The 23,249-nt window shown below is 37.1% G+C and overlaps 1 protein-coding gene across 3 annotated transcripts in view; it reads right to left on the reverse strand.

The window, feature by feature from the left end:
• chchd6a (coiled-coil-helix-coiled-coil-helix domain containing 6a) overlaps nt 1–23,249 on the reverse strand; it is a 147,253-nt gene that overhangs the window by 55,990 nt on the left and 68,014 nt on the right. For all 3 annotated transcript variants that reach the window (XM_015348043.2, XM_015348044.2, XM_015348045.2), the window contains one exon: nt 17,712–17,782. In XM_015348043.2, coding sequence (XP_015203529.1) covers nt 17,712–17,782 — 71 coding nt within the window. The remainder of the gene's footprint in view (nt 1–17,711; nt 17,783–23,249) is intronic.

The following is a 23,249-nucleotide window of genomic DNA, read 5'->3' on the forward strand; positions in this document are numbered from 1 at the left end:
AAGAACCACGGTGGTAGTGCTGTCACATTACAGTGCCACTCTAAGAGCATGTTTCAATATATTTGTCCAATCGTTTTATAACAATTCTGATTTGCCATTTATAAAAGACTTCATGCTTTTTCCACTGTATGGATTCCTCGTTTATGGTGATTCTTAAAAGCCCCTTATCTGTGGATCTGGGCTTTTCCACTTCTTCCAAACAATTCCCGTCTCCTGCTGACAGTTTTATGCATCATAAAAACAGTCAAGTGAAAAATGAAGATGTTACTGCATGTTTAATGCCATCTTGTAAACCACAAGGGCCAGTGCTGAATGTAATCCATCAGTGCTGAAAGGCGCTACCTGTCTGCAGGTAAAGATTCTCGGAGAATCTACACCCTCATCTGCGTTTTTGTCTTTACCTGACAGGGAGCCTCTATGGATACCTCACAGCAGGCAAATCTTATACAATTCCTACTAATAATTACAGTCTTAGTCTCAAATATGGACTGGTTTGGAGCCTTACAGCATCCAGGATGAAGGCACATGACCTAGGTGCCACAATCTTACATTTTTTGTAAGGTATGGCATGTTACATCATGCCCTAAATACAACCTGTTCCTGGATAAATTCAGAGTAACTTACGAGAAGCCTAAATAGCCCTGTTCTTGCATCCTCTAAGAATTATTACTATAAGATGACCTTGCAAGGGCCTGCTAAGAAACAGCATGTTTCTATACAGTAGGAAATCGGGGGCTCATTCTGCATTGGTGGTGATGAATGTTGGTTTTACAAATCCTGGACACTTGGTGTCTTTTATAATGAATGCTTTCTGTGGAAGTAAGAACAAACGGTAGGCTTCCTAATTGGCTTGCAATGCCTCTCCTGCCTCATGCTGCATAGTACAGAGTTGAGTGTGCACGCTGTGCTGCCTAACTGTGCTTCTCTGCTCGGATTCACATTCTGGCAGAAGCATTGTATTTAATAGAATCTGTTGTACTTTAATAACTGCAAAGCTCTGCGAAGTGTAAATAAATGCACTGATGCTGTTTTTTTTTGTCCCATAGTTGAGCCATTGCATTCTTTGGGTTTTCTGCCCTTTTTGGACTGATAACTATTTTTATAGATCTCCAAGAAATGTTGAATATGAATATATTGAATATATATACCTTTCAATTACATTGAGATTTCTTTACACAACAATCAATTTAGTTTGTATTTAATTTAATGTTTTGAATATCAATGCACATTTGACTTCATATTTTTCTAGTCGTGTTACATGTATTCTGAAAAGTGCAATGCAACCTAATCCCTTTTGTATCCTCTGTATTAGGATTCTAGCTTTATAGTGTACTATACTTTGTATAATTCACAAGAGGTTCCTTTACAGCACTTTCTGCACACAGATGCTGCGTAGACAAACAGATTGTGCAGTTAGGCTAAGGAAAATAGCTACAACCTACAGTACCTTGCATATACTGTATTCTTTCATTTTGTTTTGTTTCTGTATAAGGTAAAGCAAAAAAAGCAAGTCATGACAAAAACATTTCCATTCAATTTTGAGTAAATTCCAGAGAACTGACATTTTTGTAGACTTCCGTTCCCTTGTTACTATTTATTAATCTGATTAGACAACTGAATTTACTCTCCTAGTCGACAGTTATGGATTAGGATAGTATGGTGTCACTCTTACGACTGAGACGTTTTTGTTTAGAAGTGTAATCACCAAAAGTTGACATACTTCCCCCATGCACATCCCATCATGTTGGCCTATGTGAAATATTCAGCTTTTGTAAAGAAAAAAGCAGGGTCCTGGTGAGCTTTTCTTCACCATTTTAAGCAAGCACATTAACACATTTATTCTTCTGTGCCTCATAAATGTGTAAAATCCATTGTAGAATAACTGCTTCTGTCGATTCAACCTACGTTACACCAAACCGTGTCAGAAATCTAGCAGAGAAAGGAACATGACAGCCACTGAAATTGCAGATATTACTGTATACTGTATGTCCAATCCTGGCCTAAATGACTAGTGCAATCCTCAAAAGATTTCTTGCCACCATCTACTGACAGATGACTGGATGAATACTGTGCATTTCCTCCTGCAGGAATGAATTCTAATGCAGCCAGTTCCTAATTTGCCACTCCATTCCAGTTCATCCCAAAGGTATGTTTGGAGGTTGGAACTCATCTAATGTTTTTACAGCTATTCACTTTCATCTACTGTACTACCCACCCAGTTTGTGACATGCTGTGTTACCATTTAGATAGATTTATAGTATTTCACTATAACCCTCCAACAGGGCTGGAAGTACACTGATGTCCAAAAGCACTCACAATACATACTGGCAGGACCAGTGCTCTACACAAAAAATCAACACATTTTTGGGCTCCTGCTGTATCTGAACTGTCCAATTGGTAGAAAACAGCATGACTACTGAAGGCTGGAAGTGAACTTAAATGGAAAAATATCTTGGTGTGGAATTACATACTCAGCACTTTTTGCTATGTATTCATTTTTCTTTTGCAAATGTTCACTATTTAAATTCAAATGTTTATGTCATTGGAGACAAGCCTTCAAACATGAACTCTGTGACAAAGTAATAAATATACAGTAGGAAGCGGTAACAAGGAGGATTTATGATTCTGGACACGTTAGTATGAAAAACAGGGCCAGCTGTGGCTCTGTGGGGAAATGCAGTATATTATAAAAGAGTGCATCACATGAGATTCACCAGTATGAAGCGAGTCAGAGCTCAGCAGCACATTGGTCAGCAGCTCTTTAATCGTCTTGGGAGGCTTCATACTGCAATGGAATATAAGTGAAAAAGAAAAGAGATAATATTCATCTCTCACATTTTGAAAAAAAATATTCTCAAGGTTCTCTTTTATTGAAAACTATTTTTACTTTTCAAGGAATGTCCTTTGATGGATTAGTTTACTCTTTGTAGCTGCTCGCTATATTTTGGTGGGCATAGTCTCCTGACCTTCACTTTAAATAACCTGCCCTAAGTTCTCCTTGAAAAGCTTGTTTTTAAAAAAGCAGATGATAAAGGAATGCTTCATGTCACGTTACTTTTATATGGCAGGTGACAACAATCCTCGGCCTGTACTCTTCTAAATGCTCTTAAACAGCATTCACAATGTGTCTGATCTTAAGGCTATCTGCATGTTTCTCTTGACTTTATCAAAGAGTCCTTTTGGCAGGGCAAAAAAAGGAGCATTTGAGAATTATTTCTACTGTACATGCGGCAGAGCAGTTCTTATTAAATTCTAAGTGGGTCAGTTAATTCATTATTAAATAAAGCATACTTTATATATTATATACATCTTTTTAGAAAAAATGCTAGTCTTGAAACTAGAGCAAAACCTGCCGATCAATAACACACAGCAGGAATGAGTTGCATGTAGTGTGAAAAAAAAACATGAGTAAACCACATGACAATTTTAATTAGATTAGTGCATTAAGAACTTCTGGCATCTCATTATATATTTCTAACATTACACAACGTAATACCTATGTAATAAAATATTTTTACAAAGGCAGCACTGCTACCACTTTCCTGAGATTATAGTTTTTTAATGGAAAATTTACTAACAAATAACTGGAACAGAATGGGAATATGTGGGATTACACAGATGATGATGATAATTCTTCTTCTTCTTCTTTATTTAACCTAGTAAAACCAAATTAGTTCAAATTCACATTGACAAAGATGACCTGGTCAAGAGGCCAGTTTCATTAAATCTGATGGGAAACAGACAAATAGTTACGGAGACGGCTGACACAGAATTTGATTTTTTTTTTGCCAGTGATCCCATGGAAACGGTGAAGTTCAAGAGGCTGCGTCTGAAACGCAGCAGTAGAAGTTGTAATAGGTTTGTTAATACAGCTGCATTAATGAGATGATAAAACTAGACCTGAAATGAGTAGCTCTTCTTCTCTATGAAATCCCCAAAATACAAAGCATCGTCTAACAGGGTATTAAAATATTTTTTTTCCAGCATTTCAACATTCACTATCTTTACTTGGACAGATTATATAGAAAATCCTAACACGAGTAGATTCTGTATGTCCTTTTATATTCTGTGTTGAAATATATGTTGTGTCCCTGTTGCTCTTGGATGTGATCATTTTTCAGAACAGAGAAGATGCTATGTCTGCTTTGCTCTCGGATGGACGGCCGTTAAGAAACTTCAAAACTGCACTGAAGTGTGCTATGGCTTCTCTCTGTACCTCCCTGCAAGAACGGGGGAGGAAAACACACACTCCACACAGAAGGTGCCTCATTCCAGAACCCAGACTAAAAAAATACGAGGTAGCAGTGCTGTCTCCCACCCCACCTACATTTAAGGAACTAAAATTAAAACTATAAATAATGAATACAAAGCAACACATCAAATTCAGTTTTGGATTAGGAAGCAGCAGGTGTTTCCAAGGGCTGCAAAAGAACAAGTAAAGGTTAATATCAAGCTGAAAAGAAGAAAAAAACACAATATTCGTATTTTTTCATTTCAGTTTAATCTTCCTAGATTAGGTGGTTAGTGGATAGTGAAACAATTTTTTGTTTTTTTTTAAGTGGGACAAACTTAAAAACCCTTCTGGAAGAGAAAAATTGCATTAGTTGCTGCAGCTGCTTACAATTCTACATGCCATGCCATCAAACTTTGCTGGTGAAAATTACTGTTTTATTGTGGAAAAGGACCTTCTTAAAGTTTTTATTTGATGTTTATTTAACTGCCTTTAGAACAGACTTGGAACCCAAGAGGTTTCTTAATTAAAATGGAAGTGAAAGCAATTAATTGCAGTTGAGTGCATTCGTTCTTGCTCTGTAGCTTGCCATAGTCTTTTAAGTGATGATTAGGTGCACAGACACAAAGAAAGTATCTGATCGAGGAGTTAACCATTCCTGTTTTGAAAAAAAAAAACACTTTTGTATACAGGGATCTTCAATCCCCAATAATTTTTATTTGTTCCACGAAGCGATTTTTGTTCAGCACAAGCACTTTAAATTCCCTACATTGTGTTTCATCTATAACAGCGTAGAACAGATCCTATCAATACTATATTTCCAAAATATCGAAACTCTTTGTAGGTAAAACCTATGACTGTTAGATAATACAATTGGTTGAACAGTTCACAAAAAATTTACAGGTAGTTTGGCAAGCAGCAAACTGTGAAAACACAATAATGGATAACAGTCAACGTTCAAATGATTCTGCGTGCCAATTACATTTTCTCTCGCGCAACTGTGAAAAGCCTTTCTTATAAAGAAGATAACATAACTGAGAAATAATTTAAGCAAAAATAGCAACAGGATCATACACCTACAAATGCATTCACAAAAGGCACAGGGATATATTTAATAAAAATAAACATGCTAACTACAAAACACAAATTTACACCTAATGAAGGAACTCATGCAATCTAGGAGCTCAAACCCTGTTTGCCCCTCAGCGAGTGCTCATCAGTCTGTTCATTTCCTAGCAAAATATCTGTTCCCGTTAAACTTATCTACTGTAACTGCAGAGGCTTTCCCCTTACAAAATAACATCTGTGTACAGTTGCGGAACATCAGAAAGTGATTAGGAGGCATGGTTCTCAGCTGTTCAGCAGAGGTTTCACAATCTGTTAGCTCTGCAGAATACTATACTGGAAGAGAGGGGTAATTAATACAGCAAATTCCGGACTTACTGCTGCTGCTTTCCCTGCTCTCCTCTATGACTGACATTCATTTTGAAACAAAGCCCCCCTCCCATATTAATGTATTTTGATCTAAAAAGGCCAGCCTGTAAATAATGTTCTGATGCAGAAACATACACTCACAGTTTCTTTCTAATAACACTTTAAATGGCGCCTTTATCTTCTGTTGCAGAGTGGAAAGGAAGCTGATCTGGTCTCAAAAGAAAGCCGTCCTAACGTGATTAGAGGAAAGCAATGGGCATAAACAAATATTTAGAAACAGGGTAGTCATTTGAACTTTTCTTTAACATTGTTGCCCAAGTCTCAGACGTGTTAGACAGTGCTATCTCACTATTATTGTTGTCATACAGTACTACTACAATCCTTAAGTGCTTGAAGAAACTCCTAAAGGTGGAGGATGAGTTTTTCTTTGTGAAGGTTAATATCAATTGCAGGCAATTGTTTTCAATTTGTGACCTGAATTCCAACTGTATGCATAGTTAATTACTAGCACATTCAATCAGATTTTGCCACTCAAGGAAGCCGCAGCAAGACACATGATGTTATTCAAACCTACAGCTCTGAATGTTCTTTCAAAGTCAAGTTATTACCATAGGTTCACCCGTCTGATGAAATACAAAAACATGACTGCTTGTTTTTGATGAAATGTAAACGATAAAGAAAGGGAGGAGCCTGATATGCATCATTCCGCATTCTAGAAAGAAAACACTGTGCATACTTAAGGGAAAAAAATCATTCGGAGCAAATTCTGTATGAAAAGGAATCTATGAGTTATTTTTCAAAAAACAGAGTTTGCCTGTAGTGGTCGGAGCTAGCATTGTATTTTGAGCCACAGAACAAAGCAACAAGTCCTACAAAACCCAAAGAGTGAATAAGAGTAGTAGTAGTAGTAGTAGTAGTGAGTAAAATGTGAAATAATAAGTCATATCAGATGTGTTAAGATATTATTCTGTAACTAAAAAAAAGGGAAAAAGAAAAAACATAACAGGTTTGATTCCCCACAAACACGTGAAAGAATGTACTATAATACACAGTAAAATATTGTGAAATAATACTAAATAAAAACTATAATTAATCTTCAATAATGAACACATAAGCACATCAACAAACAAAAGGAGGTCAGTCTAGTTCATTTGTTTTTTTAAAACTTACTTCCAAGGATCTCACTCAGACATTACTTGAAAGAAGCTAAGGAATTAGCTCCAATAATATGGCAAAGTAGCATGTTCCAGACTCCCACAACTCTTCATGTATAGTAATCCACACAGACTCAATATAACACAATAACAGCTACAATGCGGCTACAATTCAAGCTCAATAATGAGGTTTTAATTAACAGGAGACTGAATTTATGAGTGTTAATTATTAAAAATGTTGACCTATAATGGTGCAGAACTCCAATGGTAATGAAGGTTGAAGTGTAGAAGGTGTTGACTGCTGACATACTGAGTGTGATAGAGCAAACTCAGCAGGACTGTAAAGAGAGGCATTTACTCACAGGTTTTAATGGGAATATAAACCATTCTGACATTTATAACTGAAATGCTCTGTTACATCAGCTCTGTTCTCATTTTAACAATGCCTGCAAACTTGGGTATTAGAAACATTAAGGCTGTTTCCCAGTTCACTTCCCAGAAGTTCTGTGTCAAACCATTTAGGATGAACATTCTGTACACTCTGCTTTCAAAGTACAAGCCTTTTGGCTCAAGATGTTCGTCGTAGACAGCGCTCTCGTACACTCTGGAGTTGAATAAGAAAATACAGTTAATTAGTAAATAGTTATAACGGAAAGACACCCTTTGGTACATCTTGGTACATGCTAGATGGACTTGACGCCGTAACATATCAGTCTTGAGCACAATCAAGGGTTTCTGAAACTGAAACCTGGCTTTAAGTTATGAAAAAAGGTTACAAATGAGAGAGGACCACCCGACCCAGCTACTGTAGCTCATTTGATTGCTAGCTAAATGATCTGTGGATTTCACCCAGCAGAGCTTCTTGTCAGTGTTTCATAATTCACTTTGTTTCGTGGCAGTATTTAAGACTCGAAGGACAGCAGAAATTTCTTTCTGCTTTTGCAAAGCTGCAGATTCCCCCATGGAGAATTTTGTTATAGCATGGAATATTTGCTCGTGCCAAGAGCATCATTCTCCAGACGGTGAATTTAATTAAATAAATATTACTTGATTAATATCAAGCATAATGTTATTGACATAAGAGATCGTATTATTGGCTAATAATGATTTTATTATGTTATTCTCTGTGTGAGATGGGGGGCTAAATGCATGAGTTTCTCAATATTTTCATTAAATAGTAAGAGATAATTATAATGAAAGGATAGGATGATGTTGTTATTCCTTAGACCTCTACTTCCAGGCTGGTTGTTCACCTTGTTCCAGTTGTTCTACAAGTAGCAGCTGTTGAAGTAGCTGCTCCTGTCCTGCAGGTTTCCTTGGGGTGAATAGATGGCACACCGCACATTTGTGTACTGTGCTGAATAAATATAATAAGAAGGAATTATGTTAAATAAATGTGGAAATGTGTGACATATTAAGAAAGAGCAAATGCTTACAACGATTCCCTGGAGTGCAATTGGCATATAACTGACAGAGACAGAGACAAGAAAGTAGCAGGCAGCTATAGTAACATTGGGTTGGTAATTCGTTATTAGCTGGTGAACTTCAGTCTGAGATTTTTCGATAGCTCAGCAACTCTACTCTGCTTTTTTATGTGGCTGGCATTAAAACCTGCTCGTAAAACTAAGCCGTTATTTTAACACACCAACAGCTCTTTACAACTGAAATCCTGCAAAGGCAATTTTTGAATGCACTCCACCTTTAAGATTCATATACTTAATTTTAGACAAACAGTTTCCACAGCTTAATGTCTGAAGATGAAAGCTGCCCTCACAATACACAGAATATCATGAATTAACCCTTAGGTATTGTTTAAAGCAATATAAAAGAATTGAAAGTTTTATTTTTGGGTAATGGTTGTTGTTTAATGGGGACTAAGTTAGTGCTCCCTGTAAATCCTCCATAACCTATTCATCTGCTTTTTCTCAGACTATGTTACAATCTCTGTGAAGCACTTAATAAAACCTGATGGAGCACCCCTTCAGCAGGTTCCAATACAAAGAGCGTGTAGGAGTTTATATAAAAAGGCATCATATTGACACAGATGAGTAAATCTATGCAAACATCGATAAAGCCGTCCCAGACTGAAAAACAGGTATTTGTAATGACATTTAAGAAAAGGAAAGGAACTGGTGCTATGACGAGTAGTCAAACATCTGGTCTACTTATTTCCCTGTACCACACTGTCCTTTTTACAGGAAACAGCTTTCAATATTTCCACTCCTGCTATGTTTTTCAAGGTTTCCTAAAACTGGAAAATAGCATGAGCTTTAAAGGGGGGTGGGGTTGCATTCTAAGCCATGCCTAGAACCATGTCACTGGAATTTCTGTTTTTTAACACACCTTTGGCCAACAGTAAGAATCTCCCAAGGCCGTAATAAATGACCGCACACATTTACCACAAAAAGAAGCAATGCTGAAGGAACAAAAGGCTCCGCTCACCAGAGCAGTGAATAAGATGCACAAGCAGAGGTAAATTCCAGTTGAAAAGCAGTTGGAAAAACAACGCTCTAGCTGGTAGACCTTCTTCAGGCAAACTTCATGCGCGCTTTCTTTCTTTCTACTTGTCAGTGTGGAATTAACCTCTGCCTGTTCCTTTGCAGCTCACACTCTGACACAGCTCCCCACTTGAACCGCTTAAGTCTCAAAACTTCTCTATTCAATTAACTCGTCGGCTATACAATATAGCACACTGAAGCAGTCATTTATCGCACAAGAGTAATTTCCTCAGGATGCTTTAGGAGCTCTGAAAAATCAATAGTGTACTATGAAAAGATGATTAAAAGGAAGTGTCTTGAATATTGAAGGCGCTATGGATTTATAACACCACAAAAAAAAAAACACCTGGAAAACAATCGAGTTGCATATATGATTTAACACAGAAACACTGTGTGTAACTGCAGAAGTACTCACCTCAGTGTGGGTTCAGGTACTGTATTTTGCACTTTACATCTTTAGATACTTTCATATTTGGCAGTGTTATTAAAATTAAAAACAATTCCCAAGGGCTTATACGTGTCTAAACCTCATTTCACAAGAACTGTCACGTGAACCAACTAAATTCTTAGGTGTTTGTAAAGCAAGTGATAATTGCTCATGCTTTCCTTTTGTAATTGAATTTCTATGTGTGGGCTGTGTGGCTTTGTATTATAACTATATAATGACTTACGTTTGTCTGCTTATAGCCCTAATGTAGTCACACAGTTTTCTATGTCCAACAAAAACCAGGCAACCTGATGACTAGCACTGATTAAAACTGGCTAACACCCCAGGTGCAAGGTTCCCGATTCTCATGAGAGAAGGGCAGGGAGTCACCAGAGCCACTGCAGAAAGAGCTGAGCAATTAGATAGGATTTCAAGCTTCCTTTTTCACAGGGACGAAGGAACACAAAGTAATGGACAACTTAAAGTAGCCAATCAAGCCTAACCTGCTTGCCTGTGGGATACAAGACGAAACCAGTGTGCCTAGTGAAAACACAGGTAAGCAAAGTAAGAACACACAATCTCAACACTGGGAGCAGAACCCAGCACCCTAGAGGAGCAGAACCACACTACCGAGTCACTACGTGTAATAGCAGACCTCTTTAATGAGGGGGAGGCACCACAACCATCTGCAGAAGCAATTTATTTCCCCCACAATTAGTCTGCCTCTCCACTGACCAATTCTCAGTCTACTGCAATCTGCTCCTCCTCTTTTTTCTCGCTTCTCTTTAATCATGTTACTCAATTCGCAATTACTATGAAATACTTCATTTGAAATCTAGCCATACTGGCAAATTAAACAATATTAACAAGGTCCCTCGGTTTAAATTCTCAACCTATTTATACATTCTAAACATTTATGTTTTTCATTGCTGGCATGACATAAAACTATATTTATACAGAACAATGTTCAATTTGGATATATAAATGTAACTATACAAATAAATGACCCAAGACCACATTTATTCACCAAAAATAATAATACTCAAGTTACCCCACCACCATCGCCATCTAAAACCGAATTTCTGCCAGTAGCAATCCGAGACACACAGGATACGATTATGTTAAACATCCCTGAGGGAGTACTTCAGTCTCAATCAAACGCAGAGATTGTTACTGAACTGCTAAGATCCTTCAGCCTCATTCCACATCTCTTTCACATCTATCCTATAAATTAAAAAACCTTTCATCTCTAATTTCTGCTAATTAGGATGAAAAGGGCAGTGGGTTATACAACTCCTAGAAAATGAAACAGCAGAATAAAGGAAGAGGCCACTGGAGATCGGCTTTCTGGATTAAAACAGTTGCATCTGCATTAAAGACATGACCCTCCTGGGCTGCTTTTTGCAGACTAGGACTTTGTTAAGTACCTTTAATTCCATACAACAAATTATCTAAATGTTAAAGCCGGTAAAAAGTAGAAAAAAAGATACAGAAGGAAAAGAGGTGAAATCACAACACATTTTGGACTGAAGTCCTGTGGGAATCCTGTTTTATCCCCTCCAGAGTGAACGAATTAATGGAGTTGAGGATGAAATGCCATTTTCTTCTGCACGCTTTGAAAGATTAGAGTGTTGTCTGTGCTAAATCCGGTCTGTGTCACGGCTCCATGAGTCGCTGTGACTAAATTAAAAATAAGAGGGGCCCCGCTCCTACCCAGGGAAGAAAATTCTTTCTCAAAAAGATTAGGGTGAAAAAAAGAAAATTTTAAAAGTAAAGACAGCACAAAACGTTCAAGAGACAGAGCGCTAAATGTAATTGGACATTTCTGTGATGAAAAGACAATCTTTTGTTACTTCATCCTTCTTCCAGTTTCCAGACTAAAAAATGACATACATGGAATGCATAGCAGCTTTCTGCCCATCTTCATTTGGTAATGTTTTACTTATTTAATCAGTCTTCTAAGGACATTTCACTATTCGTTATAGCCATATACTGAATGTTTTCTATTCCACTATTTCACTATAGCCAGCAGCCATATCTCCCTACAACTCACAACTAGCCACCCACTGAAGCTCAGCAGGTGTGAGCCTGGTCAGTACCTGGATGGGAGACCTCCTGGGAAGCTAAGGTTGCTGCTGGAAGAGGTATTTAGTGGGGCCAGTAGGGGGAGCTCACCCTGCAGTCTGAATGTGTCCTAATGCCCCAGTAGAGTCCTTCGGATGAGATGTAAAACCGAGGTCATCACTCCCTGTGGTCATTAAAAATCTCAGGGCGTAAAGTATTCGCTTTACCAACACTGTAATTCTGCTTATTCGAAAACTAGGAGTGTGGAGTGTGACTTCATGACTTCATTACTTTGGAGTGAAGCAGATTTGTGTGGTTTTTTTTCAGCAGCACCAAAGCTTCAGAATAACCTCCTCTACTAAAAGAAACTACATACATGGACAGCTTGCCCAACACAGCAACCAGATACATACCAAATGGAGATCATAACACAAAAACTCTAACAAACGAACTTTCACCTTTCAGACCATCTTGCTTCTTTTGTTGACAATACTTAACCAATCCTCATCTATTCATCTCCCAAAGAACCCAAAAAAGTCAGCTTCAACAACCAGGAACATTTTGTTCGTGACAGACAGCAGCAGTAGATCAATCTACCTCTCTGCTGTACACAAATATAGACTGTTGTCACCAGCACAGGGTTATCTGATACCACTTAGTACAGAAGATCAAATCACAAACACTATTGCAAACCAGTCTTCTGCAGACTTTTGTGTGCATTTTGTTGATGTTTAAAAATATTCCTCTTTAACCGTGCCATTTACTACATTCAATTTAATCTATAACTTGTATTTTGTTAGACCACAAGGCATGATATTGTAATATGTACAATTTACACTTACCTGCAAATTTACATTGCTCGCTGACATGTTAGGCAGCTAATATAACATATTTAATCAATACTGTGATTCAACATTTGTTAGATCTACATAAAAAAGTTAAACACCTTCAACCTTTTGCTCTCGATATGATGTCACTAATGTAATTTTCAGCCCCATGTTCCCGTCTACCACAGACGGTCACCACTCAGACTGCACAACACTGTGCAAAACTCTCGGGTTTTATTGCATCAATAAATTGATTAATTATTCCATGACCAGTCTAGTGTGAAATAGCTGCACAACCGCAACAAAATGAAAAGCTGGCTGAACTGTAACTGCACACAATGACTCTGACAAAATTGAATACAAAATACCCAGCATACAAGAGGGATAAATCAAGCACCTGCTTGTGCAACATTTATCCAGTTTTCATTTAGCTGGTTATAAGTCTTCCACAATGATCACTTTTTTCCACAGCCTTTCGGAGGCCTTTTTTGATGCAGTTGCAGTGTTTGTTCTGCATTTTATAAAACATTTTTTAGCAACTTAGCAGTAACCAGTCTTGGACAGATGTAGCTAAGATGGATGGAAATCACGAAAGCCTTCACGTATTGTCACGTCATTGATATCAGTTCCAGATTATTATAGGGTACTGTATCTCCAACAATCTCTTTCTAACGCTTATGGTTTTGGTATTTCAAAGAATTTGTTCATTAATCAGAACTGCGAGAGAGTATTCTACACGTTCTTTACATTAACACACAAGGACAAGGTCTTTAGGTACAAAGAGCTTAAACATCCTCATCCTTCTATTTTTAAACTTCATGCCTTTTATTACTGTAAACAATCCCTTTTCCGGAACTGGGAACTAAAACGCTGGATAAGCGATATGATCGGAACTCAAATAATGAACAAAATGGAAAATATAACATGATCTGTGCACTGGCCTGCAGACATGCAAGATTTCAGAGCTTCAGTACAATGTTCGGTTCTTTACTATAGTTGCAGGGACTTTATGACCAAAAGGACTTTTCAACACAGAGCCTTTCATGCATTAAAATAACTGTTATAATGCTAAAAGCCAAGAAGACAGAGCACTTCCTTTTCAAAATAATAATGACAACAAACTATAATTAAAAAATGTTTTGTGCTGAACGTTACAAGTGGTGCTGCTTACTAATCACAGCAGGAGCAAAACTAGCAAGTACAGAAACAGGGTGAAAAACGGGCCTGAGCCCCACAAAGTGTTGCCAAAATAGCAAACACACCTGAGCCGCCAGCTGAGCCACATGGCATGAAGAAGATAGGAGGAAAACGAAATTGCACAGGATGTCAATGTGGGCTGACACTTTGCTAAAGAAAACAGGCAAAAAAACGGGCAGAGAAGGAACCTAGCAGAACATCCTAGCTAAACTAAATGTTTGACCAAAAATACCGTATAAAACTAAAGTGAAAAAAAGATGCATGAAATTAAATGGTGCTGGTTTTTTTAAAGACATATTGTAATAAACTTCTAATTTATTTAAACATTTTTAATGGGCTTTAAAGATTACATCTATGTAGATAAAGCTTTTTTTAAAGCTTTAAAGCTTTAAAATTTTAAAACGCTCATAATTAATTATAGTATAATGAACTCAAGAGATGATTTATAGGATTCTAAGTTTATACAAATTGGTGATGTATCCTTCAGACCTCAAAGAAACACTTCCATGTATTTAAATCATCCTCAAATAAGCCCAGGATCAATAACTATACCATAAGCATCATGAATAATAAATATTAAGATAATATGAGAATTACAAGGACTAAAAAAGTGTTCACTGTGTCAGTATTATCTTTGGGAGTATATTAACAGACATGTCAGTGGGGTTTATGTATTTAATCAAAGTCTAAAATGGAGTTACATGTGCTGTTGGGAAGTTGTATTTTATTTTTTCTTATCAATATTATTAATTCATATTTTGATTGAAAGACTATTTAATGCTATTGATTGCAACAGACAGTTGCATGGCATTAATATAGGAAGCCCACAGGGATGAAGGAGAAATACAAATTAAAGTGTAAAAATGTATTTCTGTGCAGTTCTGGGGATAGTGATCAGTAACAGAGAACTACTAAGCATTTAACAGTAACAGCATTTAAAACTACAGAGATTAAAATTCTAACACCATTGGTATAGTGGACAAATTTCATAAGCCTCAATACATTCATTAATAGAAAGCCTGGCAGAAGTTTAAACACCAAAGACCATTAACAAAACTAATGATTAACAAAAGATGAATAAGGCTGTAGAGCTGGTAGACATCTTTAAGAGACATACTAGAAAGCTGCTTATTGGGCGTGAAATTACGACATATGGTCCCTAAATTAGACTTCAGGCCCCCTCATTTTCATGTTCACTAGAGCACGTGGTAAGAAATAAAATGACTCAAGACTGAGTCATTTTAAAAAGACTCAAAATGATCTTATTCAATACCAAGCCTCCAAAATTTAATCAATTACAGTACATGTTCCCACTTGGTCAGATATTGAAATCACATGGTCTTAATTATAATTTCTGTGCTGATGATACTCACAGCTATGTCCATACTAAACCTGACACTGACGTAGCTCTTTCTGCAATCGCATCTCTGATACAGTATAAAAACCTGGATGACTAAATATTTCCTACACGTGAACTACAGCAAGACCAAGGCCATGGTGCTTGGCACCTCCCATCACCTACAGTACGTAAGCAGTAACCTTGCGTGTGGATGGCACTGTGCTTCAATCACAATAGAAGAATTTAGGGGTGGTATTTTATGCGAAGAACACGGTTCAAAAATTGATGACCTTGAAAGTAGAATTCTCCTATGCGAGGAAAACAACCCGTGGGAAGATGAAGGGAGAAAAGGGCAAGCACAGGTAAAGATCTTCAAGTTTCCCCAGAAAACAATCAGACCGCATTTTGATGCCCAAACAGACATTTATGATCATTATTTCATTTGGCGGTGTATTTCTTTGAGTGACCTCTTAAAACCTCTCACAAGAAAGTATCAAGGTTCATTAGTAAAGCGTTTCCTCAGTGTTACCTTGTTCAGAACAGACATTAGGAGGAAAATTAATTGAGCAGCAACAGTGCAGAGTCTGGAAAATATACTTTGTTTGAGATTTGTATCAGCATTGTATGAAGAGAAGAGAATTCGTGAAGGAAAGGAGACTATACTAATGAATTTGAAGACTCCGTGAATAAGCAACAATATTGAAATGAGAAAGAAAAAGGTCTCAGGACTCACAAGCAATATATGTAGCCAGAGCAGATGTTAATAATGCACTAGGATGCACCATTAAAAGATAAATTATATGTCCAGTAAATGCAAGAATTTGAAGTAAAGCCAAAATTTCACAACTGTGCAAAGAATTGGTTCAATAAACTTCAACTTTAATTGTCTTTTAAATCTAAGTCAGGGGATTTCAGCCTCTTTACCTCGAGCTTCCCTTTAGAAGGCATGACTCTCAATAAAGATCCCCAATTTAAACCTAATCAAAGTGAAGTCTAGGGTTATTAGAAACGGAGACACTGTTAGCTGTAAAATATTCAAAGCAGGTCAACATTTTCAAGTACTGTCAGAGCAGATTCACTGTGTGAGTGTTGAATTTAAGATTATTAGCCTTTGAGTGAAATTTTCCTTTGTTTTAGGGCACTCCCTAAATAGTCTCTGGAGAACCTCAGGGTTCCCGAGCCTTTAAAATCTCTGTGTTAAGTAGCTGCACTTTCTAATGCTTGCTAATTTAAAAACACTAAATACTGTACATAAAATGGACAAAGCAAAACACAACATCCAGAGCAAGGCTGTTATTGATGCACATCATGACCTCATACATGACATACCATTAAAGGCAAAGAGATTTGTTAGGATGCAAAGCTAATAAGAAAATAAACCAAACTGGAATGTGAACTGAATTTAAGTCACTCTTTGCATCACACACACATACTGCAAACAATTTCCATTAATTACCAGCTCTGAATCATTCACAAGTTGCAGGGAAATTAGTTTGTGTCTCAACGCTGAAAGAATGAATAGATGCTAATGAATATGAACCGCAAATTAATCTTCAGCCATTTTTCATTGGCGAACCGTAATATTGAGAAAATAGCAGAATGTGTCTTGACAAAAGACAGAAGACGAGCTAGTTCTATTGTGAGAGAAAAACAATATTTTTGTCTAACAGTTTTTAGAAAGTTACATGGTTCTGGAATATTTGTTAGGTGTAATTTATTTTGAAAATCCTACCAAATATGAGTATTGGGAAGGATTTTGATTTTATGGGCATTTTTATCATCACAAAAGAAAAGCTTTAAAAAATCCAGTTACCACTACACAATCTGCCAGGATCATCTACCTTGCAAAGAACATATGTTCAGTTCAGGGCGTTTTTTTGAGGACGGTCAACATATTAAATGAGCTCTGAGAGTCTCTTAAAACTAACAGAACAATCAGAACAGGTTTCTGTTTTTGTGCATGCAAAGTCAAAGTTAGCAGCCATGGGTAGCTGCTACACTCTCTAAATGGGATTCATCAGCATAGCAGAGCACAGCCCGACCACTAAATGGGCATTTGCACGTGGATGCATCCTATAAGGACACATCTTTATGGGTGCCGTTCTTGTATTGTGAAAAGGCCTGTTCTAATTAATATTCATTCCAATAAATTATAATTATCCACCTATCCATCCACCTTACCACACAGCAGGAACTTTAACTGCATCCCCTATAATTCTGACAGCCTTTTTTGGCAGTATACAAAGAGAAAAAAAATAAAAAGATAGCTAAATGCACATAATTACACAGCTATTCGCAGTAACTAGAGAAACATAAATGGTGTTCGAAATCCAGTTTTTTAATAATATGTATTTGGCATATGCCCCATTATTTGAGCAATGAAAAACAGCAGTGAATATCAGTCTTGACATTCTTAATGTATTCTCTAATTAGAAGAAAGATTTTTTTAAAATGCCAAGGTGGAGATGTATTACTTTCACAACTTATTAAACCCATAGAATAAAAGGAAAAAGTCCTTCTTGATAATTAAAATGACTTACTTCACATGAGCTTCTGCCTGGGCTGCTGCCTCATGGAACTGTTCAGACGTCAACTTGTAATACTCGATGTTCTAAAAAACAAAAAGAGCATAAAGACACTGATGTGAGCAAACCACGTCAAAAACAGCTACGTCTGCCCACAGCAGAAAACCATCAGGAGATGAATCCAACTCTTCCAGCAGACCTCCAAGAGAACTGAGTCCTAGCTAAAGAGATGGAACTTCAGAAAGGTACAAACAGTGAATTCACCTTTAGCACAGGCTGCACACTATAGACCAGATGCTGAGAGTTTGAATCTGTGTCTTGTCACTAGCCAACTGTGACCACGGTTCCCCAGAAGCCAGTGCACAATTGGCAGGGTACTGTCAGGGTGACCTGGGGTTGTCTTGGCTTTCAATGAAATCTTGACTGCTGGAGCCTGCTGACTTGCAGGGATATCAGCAAGTCCTACTGCTCCTCTAATTCAAGGTAACTCCTATAGAGCACTGTGAAACTTGCAGTATATCAAGAAAGGCAAGCTCCTGCCGGGGATGTTCTCATTCTCCACAAGCAGCGCAGGAGTTACTGCCACAAGGCGACTCTTGAAAAATAACTGAAGATTCAGAACTGCTCAGTTATAAAATACATTGGTGACTCCAAATTGTAAAACACCACATAAGAGTTGGTTTGGAATAAAAAAAAATCTGTACATTACACCTTTACATCTACACTCCACTGAAATGAAAATACCTGTCAATTTTCTGTACTTTTTGCTATTATACAGAAGAGCTTTATTCACATACATGTACACTGTTGAAAAGCAGTGAAAAAGAGTGAAATATCTGTAAAAATTTGGAAAATGCATTAAAGAGACATCAAGGAGCTTGACTGAAAAGTCAAATTAAAAATGTATAATGAGAGACTCGTCTTACACACAGCCTTAGTGAAAGGATACCCATTCCTCTTTAATCTCTCTACTACAAAGCAAACACGCTTTAGATTTTCTTTGGTCTGACAAGGACACGCCTTCAGAATCCACAGAGGCAGCTGCCCACTGCAGATTAATTTCTTAAATTGCTTCTTTAGGACATCAAAAATGGTAAAAACATGGTTTTATTTTGCATTTTTTTCCCTCAACAAGGGAAATAATCTACTAAATAAAAAAGAAAAAAACATGACCCAGGCAGAGTTTCATTAGAAAGAGAATCAGACACATGGCAAGACAAAATTCCCATTCTGGCATCACATGAAGAAGAGTTGTTTAAATATTTAGGACATACCAACCTCATCTGCTTACTTATGGACAAATGGATTAGAATCACTGAAGAGAAATTGCCTTTTAATTAGCACTAGTTTAACGATATCATAAACTAAAAGGGCATAATAACCACAACTGCCTCTACATAATCCCCGCTCAAAAATATTTTCCTACAGGTTTTTCACATAAAAAACAATAAAAATAAGCACAGTGGGATGTTGCCCTTAGACGATGTGACATTAAGGAGTTACCACTCAAAAAGAAGACGAATCTATCTAGAACTGAAATCATTTTTTTGTACATTTGCTAACTGTAATAATCTAAAGTTTGAGCTTAATTCAAAATTAAAATATCCTTTTTTCCTCAAACCATCTGACATTTAAGTAATATTCAAAAACATTCTTGCAGAATGATATTAATTTCACCAACAGCAAACTAGAAAGACTAACAATACTAATTATTAGCAACACACATATAGACATTTATAACCATATTTATACTGTTTTACCCCTATTGCAGAGGTTTATTTTTCACAAAAGCAAATACCTAATTTGCTGTGTTTTAGAATTCTAAAGTACTACCGTATTTAGAACAGAGAAATACTGTAGTATTCAATTCAAATATATGTACATGTAATAATTATATTATGTATAATTGAATTTAGATTACTAATTCTGCTCTGGCAGCAGGATTAAGTAATTTAGTATGGGGCAAAGCAACAGCAATTGTGGTGTCAGCTTCAATTGACATATCGCTGTAGACTTATAATGAGCAGCAAAGATTGTGTTCCAGATTTATGAACATTTCCTATAAAGATGCAAATGTTTCTGAGATGGAGGCAATGCCCATGGTTAGTCCATTATATGACAAATAACACCATGATAGACATTTCGTGAAGTGTACAACTGTAAGTGCATGCAATTAAACAGGCCAAAACATTGTAATGGATTGCAGCTGTGAGAGTCTTGGCTTTAAAACCCAATTAAATTTCTACATAAACAGTAACTATTAAGAGCACAAAACACTTGCCATGAAACTGTCTGGACAAGCTTTAAGTGTGTTATTACATGTTGTTCTTAAATGGACAGATTTATGGTCATAATACAACCTATTATTTTTCTATTTTCCTACTCCCCTATCTGTTTTCCTCTCATTGAGTATTATATATATTAATTCAATTTACTGCATGAATTAAATAACTCTTTGCAGGTGCTTGGTTTCCTCTTGAGACCGCAATCACAAGGATGTCTAACACACTACAGATTACTGAGTGGGCTTATGATAAGAAAAAGAAAAGGATGTACACCAAGTTATCATGTGGAGCACATTACAGCACAAAACCTTAACAGAAAGTACAGCACAAGTTAGAGAGACCAGAGAGTGCACAGTTCAACGAAAGAGATGACCTGTATTATTTAAAAATGATATTTCTGTAAAAACTAAAATACAGTTTCAGTTACTGTAGTTTTAGAAAAGATAGTGTACAACGCTAGTAAGAGAAATACAAAGAATTAATAGAAATAGTGAAGATAACTCTATGCTTTTTTGCTGGGCTTACATTGTATGTGCTCCAGTCAAAATGCTGTTAGGGCTTTGTCTTCATGGCGATGCTTGAATGAAGATGTCTCCCACTCAGGAACAATAAATATTTACAGAAGCAGAAAAAGAAATTTTCTTTTGTTTTATAGGAAACTCATCAGAAAAACAACCCCGATGACAATGACGTCCGTTGCAAACTGTATTTATCAAGTGATAGACACAATAAATTGTAGTTACCGCGTGGTGCGGTGGCATTTGAGAACGACTCTCACACAGAGCCAACTGCTGCCTGCAGCTCTCCAGCTACGGCTTTCATTTACCGTGCCTATCAGCACCCGCCAGCAAACTTAGCTACGCTTCCTGCCCAGGACAAAACTCTGTACCTGCAGTGAGTGTGGAAATAATACACTGATTAACAATGACTGCTCATCAAAATAAGATTTGCATAACAGTAACAGTGAGCTGCATGGAACCTCATTATGAAAACCTATCTTGTTATGCAAATCAAAAGGCCCCAGAAGTTTTTTTTTGAGGAGGAGGGGGAAATGAAGCAGATGACCCAACTTAACTGCAGCATACCGCGCAAAAATAACTAACACGAGGAGAAATAAAAGGACCCCCTAATTATAAGATGGGTGCCACTAATGTTGCTGTATAAATAGCAATCCTTACAAGAAACCTCCTGGAGCTCTGCGTATCGGCGCTGTTTTAATGAAGGGAATTCGGCTATGATCTACACACTGGCTGCTGTCAGGCGCTTCATCCTACACTCCGTTAAGGAATCAAATCCCGCATAAGAATGGCAACTAGAACACTGAAAAAAATATTCTGACATTTAATCGAGGTTTACGTTTTCCTCAAGTTGTTCCAAGATTCTGAAGTTTTTCACATAGCATCTTCAATGAATCCAATACTCACAATCTCATACCCAATAACTACCAGTTTGCAAATGTTCTTTCCTCTGAAAAAATTAATTTGAATGAAAACAAAGTCCAGTGGGACCACTGCTGAACTTTGCAAAATCCGATCATTTCTCTGAATGCTTGGCTAGTAATTTATATATTTCACAGTATTTGATCCCTCACAGGGAGCAGATTTTCTGAGAGATGAGGAAAAAAATAATTTCCAGCGGCACTTACAGTAATCTTTAGTCTATTAAGGGGCACAAATATAAATTATTTTTTTCTCCTCCTTTTCATTTTTGTAGATCTAGAAGGACCATGGTTCAGAGATTTTTTCTATTTGAAGTCCCTCTAAAGGGATGATTAAAATAACTTCTTATTTTACATGCTAATACCTTAATGACCCATCTCACAAGAGCTCATAATTGCAGACCGGCTGTTCTAAAGTGCAAAGTGAGAGGATGTCTTTATTTCATTATTTCTGAAGGCCTATGCACAGGGGATTTATACACAATGCAGCATTATTCTAATGAGCTTTAGAATTTTGTTTTCTCCAAAATACAAAAGGCATTATTGCCATTAGTTTAGCCTCTGGTACTGGAGGGCACCAGTAGTCTTATGACTGCTTTCAGTTGAGGAATGCTGTTGTAAATTATGGACAGGAGGTTCATTTTGCAAGTTGAATGTCCAAAAGCCAAAACTAATGCCTGCAGGAAACAATGTAATAAGCAGCTTAACCAACTGTTCTACCTGATAAATGATATATATATATATTTATGTGCATGGACAGTGAGCGTGCTGGCATTACGTGTTGTTCATTTCCTTTGTCACACAGTAATAGTAGAAATACAGGGGAATTACTGTGCTGATAAAGTAACCCATTACAGTGACCCAAACACCTTAACTACAGCACATCTCCTAAACCTTCTAAGATGGCAGATGGCAGATTTCCACTTTAATTTGACAGACCTGATCATCTTGTTTATAATTCTAAACAGTATAGAACATAAATCCTACCTTTTCGACATTTTCCCCAGGAGCCTAGAAAACCACAATTCTGGTGTTTAATTTAAATAAAATGGCTGTCACGATCTAATATGTAAAAGGGGAGATGTAAAAATACCCGGAAACAGAGGATATCTGTTTCTAGAGACTGCAGCCACGCCACCCTTTGACAGATAAGAAACACACATCGCCATAAATAACCAAATAATAAAATACACTGGGATAATAGGAACGTGTTCAGCAAACTTGACTTAATGGCAAAAAAATAACCCCTTAATTTGATGATAGCCAGCTCCAGATTGCCTCTCTAGCAGGAGGTAAAGTTGCAGAATTCTCTTTCCCGTATTGATCATCCAGCTCAAAACTTTCACCTCAGTTTCAGACACCTGTTTTTAGTTTAAGAGCAACAGGCACTGTCAATCCTATAATCCTGTACTGAGCATCTTAAATATGCTTTTGAAATGGCTGCAAATGTAGTTATTTCAGCAATAACGTGTTCACACTTACCCATCCAAATCATCACCCTCTACACTGCAAAGGACTGTAAGAAAACCTCTCCAAACACATCCGAGTAGTAAATAACACATCCGAGAAGCAACACTGGAAAGTCCACCGTCTCACACCTGCGGACCGCGGCAATATTGGAAACATATTTTTTATTTTCACATAACAGAAGTGAACATATATCTGAATTATTTAATAAATTGTCATTTTCCGTGTGTTTGTATTTACAGGGGTCTTATGCGCAAACAGTCCATTTATCTTTGTGTTTCCGATCAGTCCTTGGTGTAGAATACAGCGTGAGGGCACACCTGCCCTCTGAAGACACAGGTGTGGGTGCCGGTGTGTTGGATC

This window comes from Lepisosteus oculatus, chromosome 4 (genome assembly GCF_040954835.1).
Source record: "Lepisosteus oculatus isolate fLepOcu1 chromosome 4, fLepOcu1.hap2, whole genome shotgun sequence".
Classification (NCBI taxonomy): domain Eukaryota; kingdom Metazoa; phylum Chordata; class Actinopteri; order Semionotiformes; family Lepisosteidae; genus Lepisosteus; species Lepisosteus oculatus.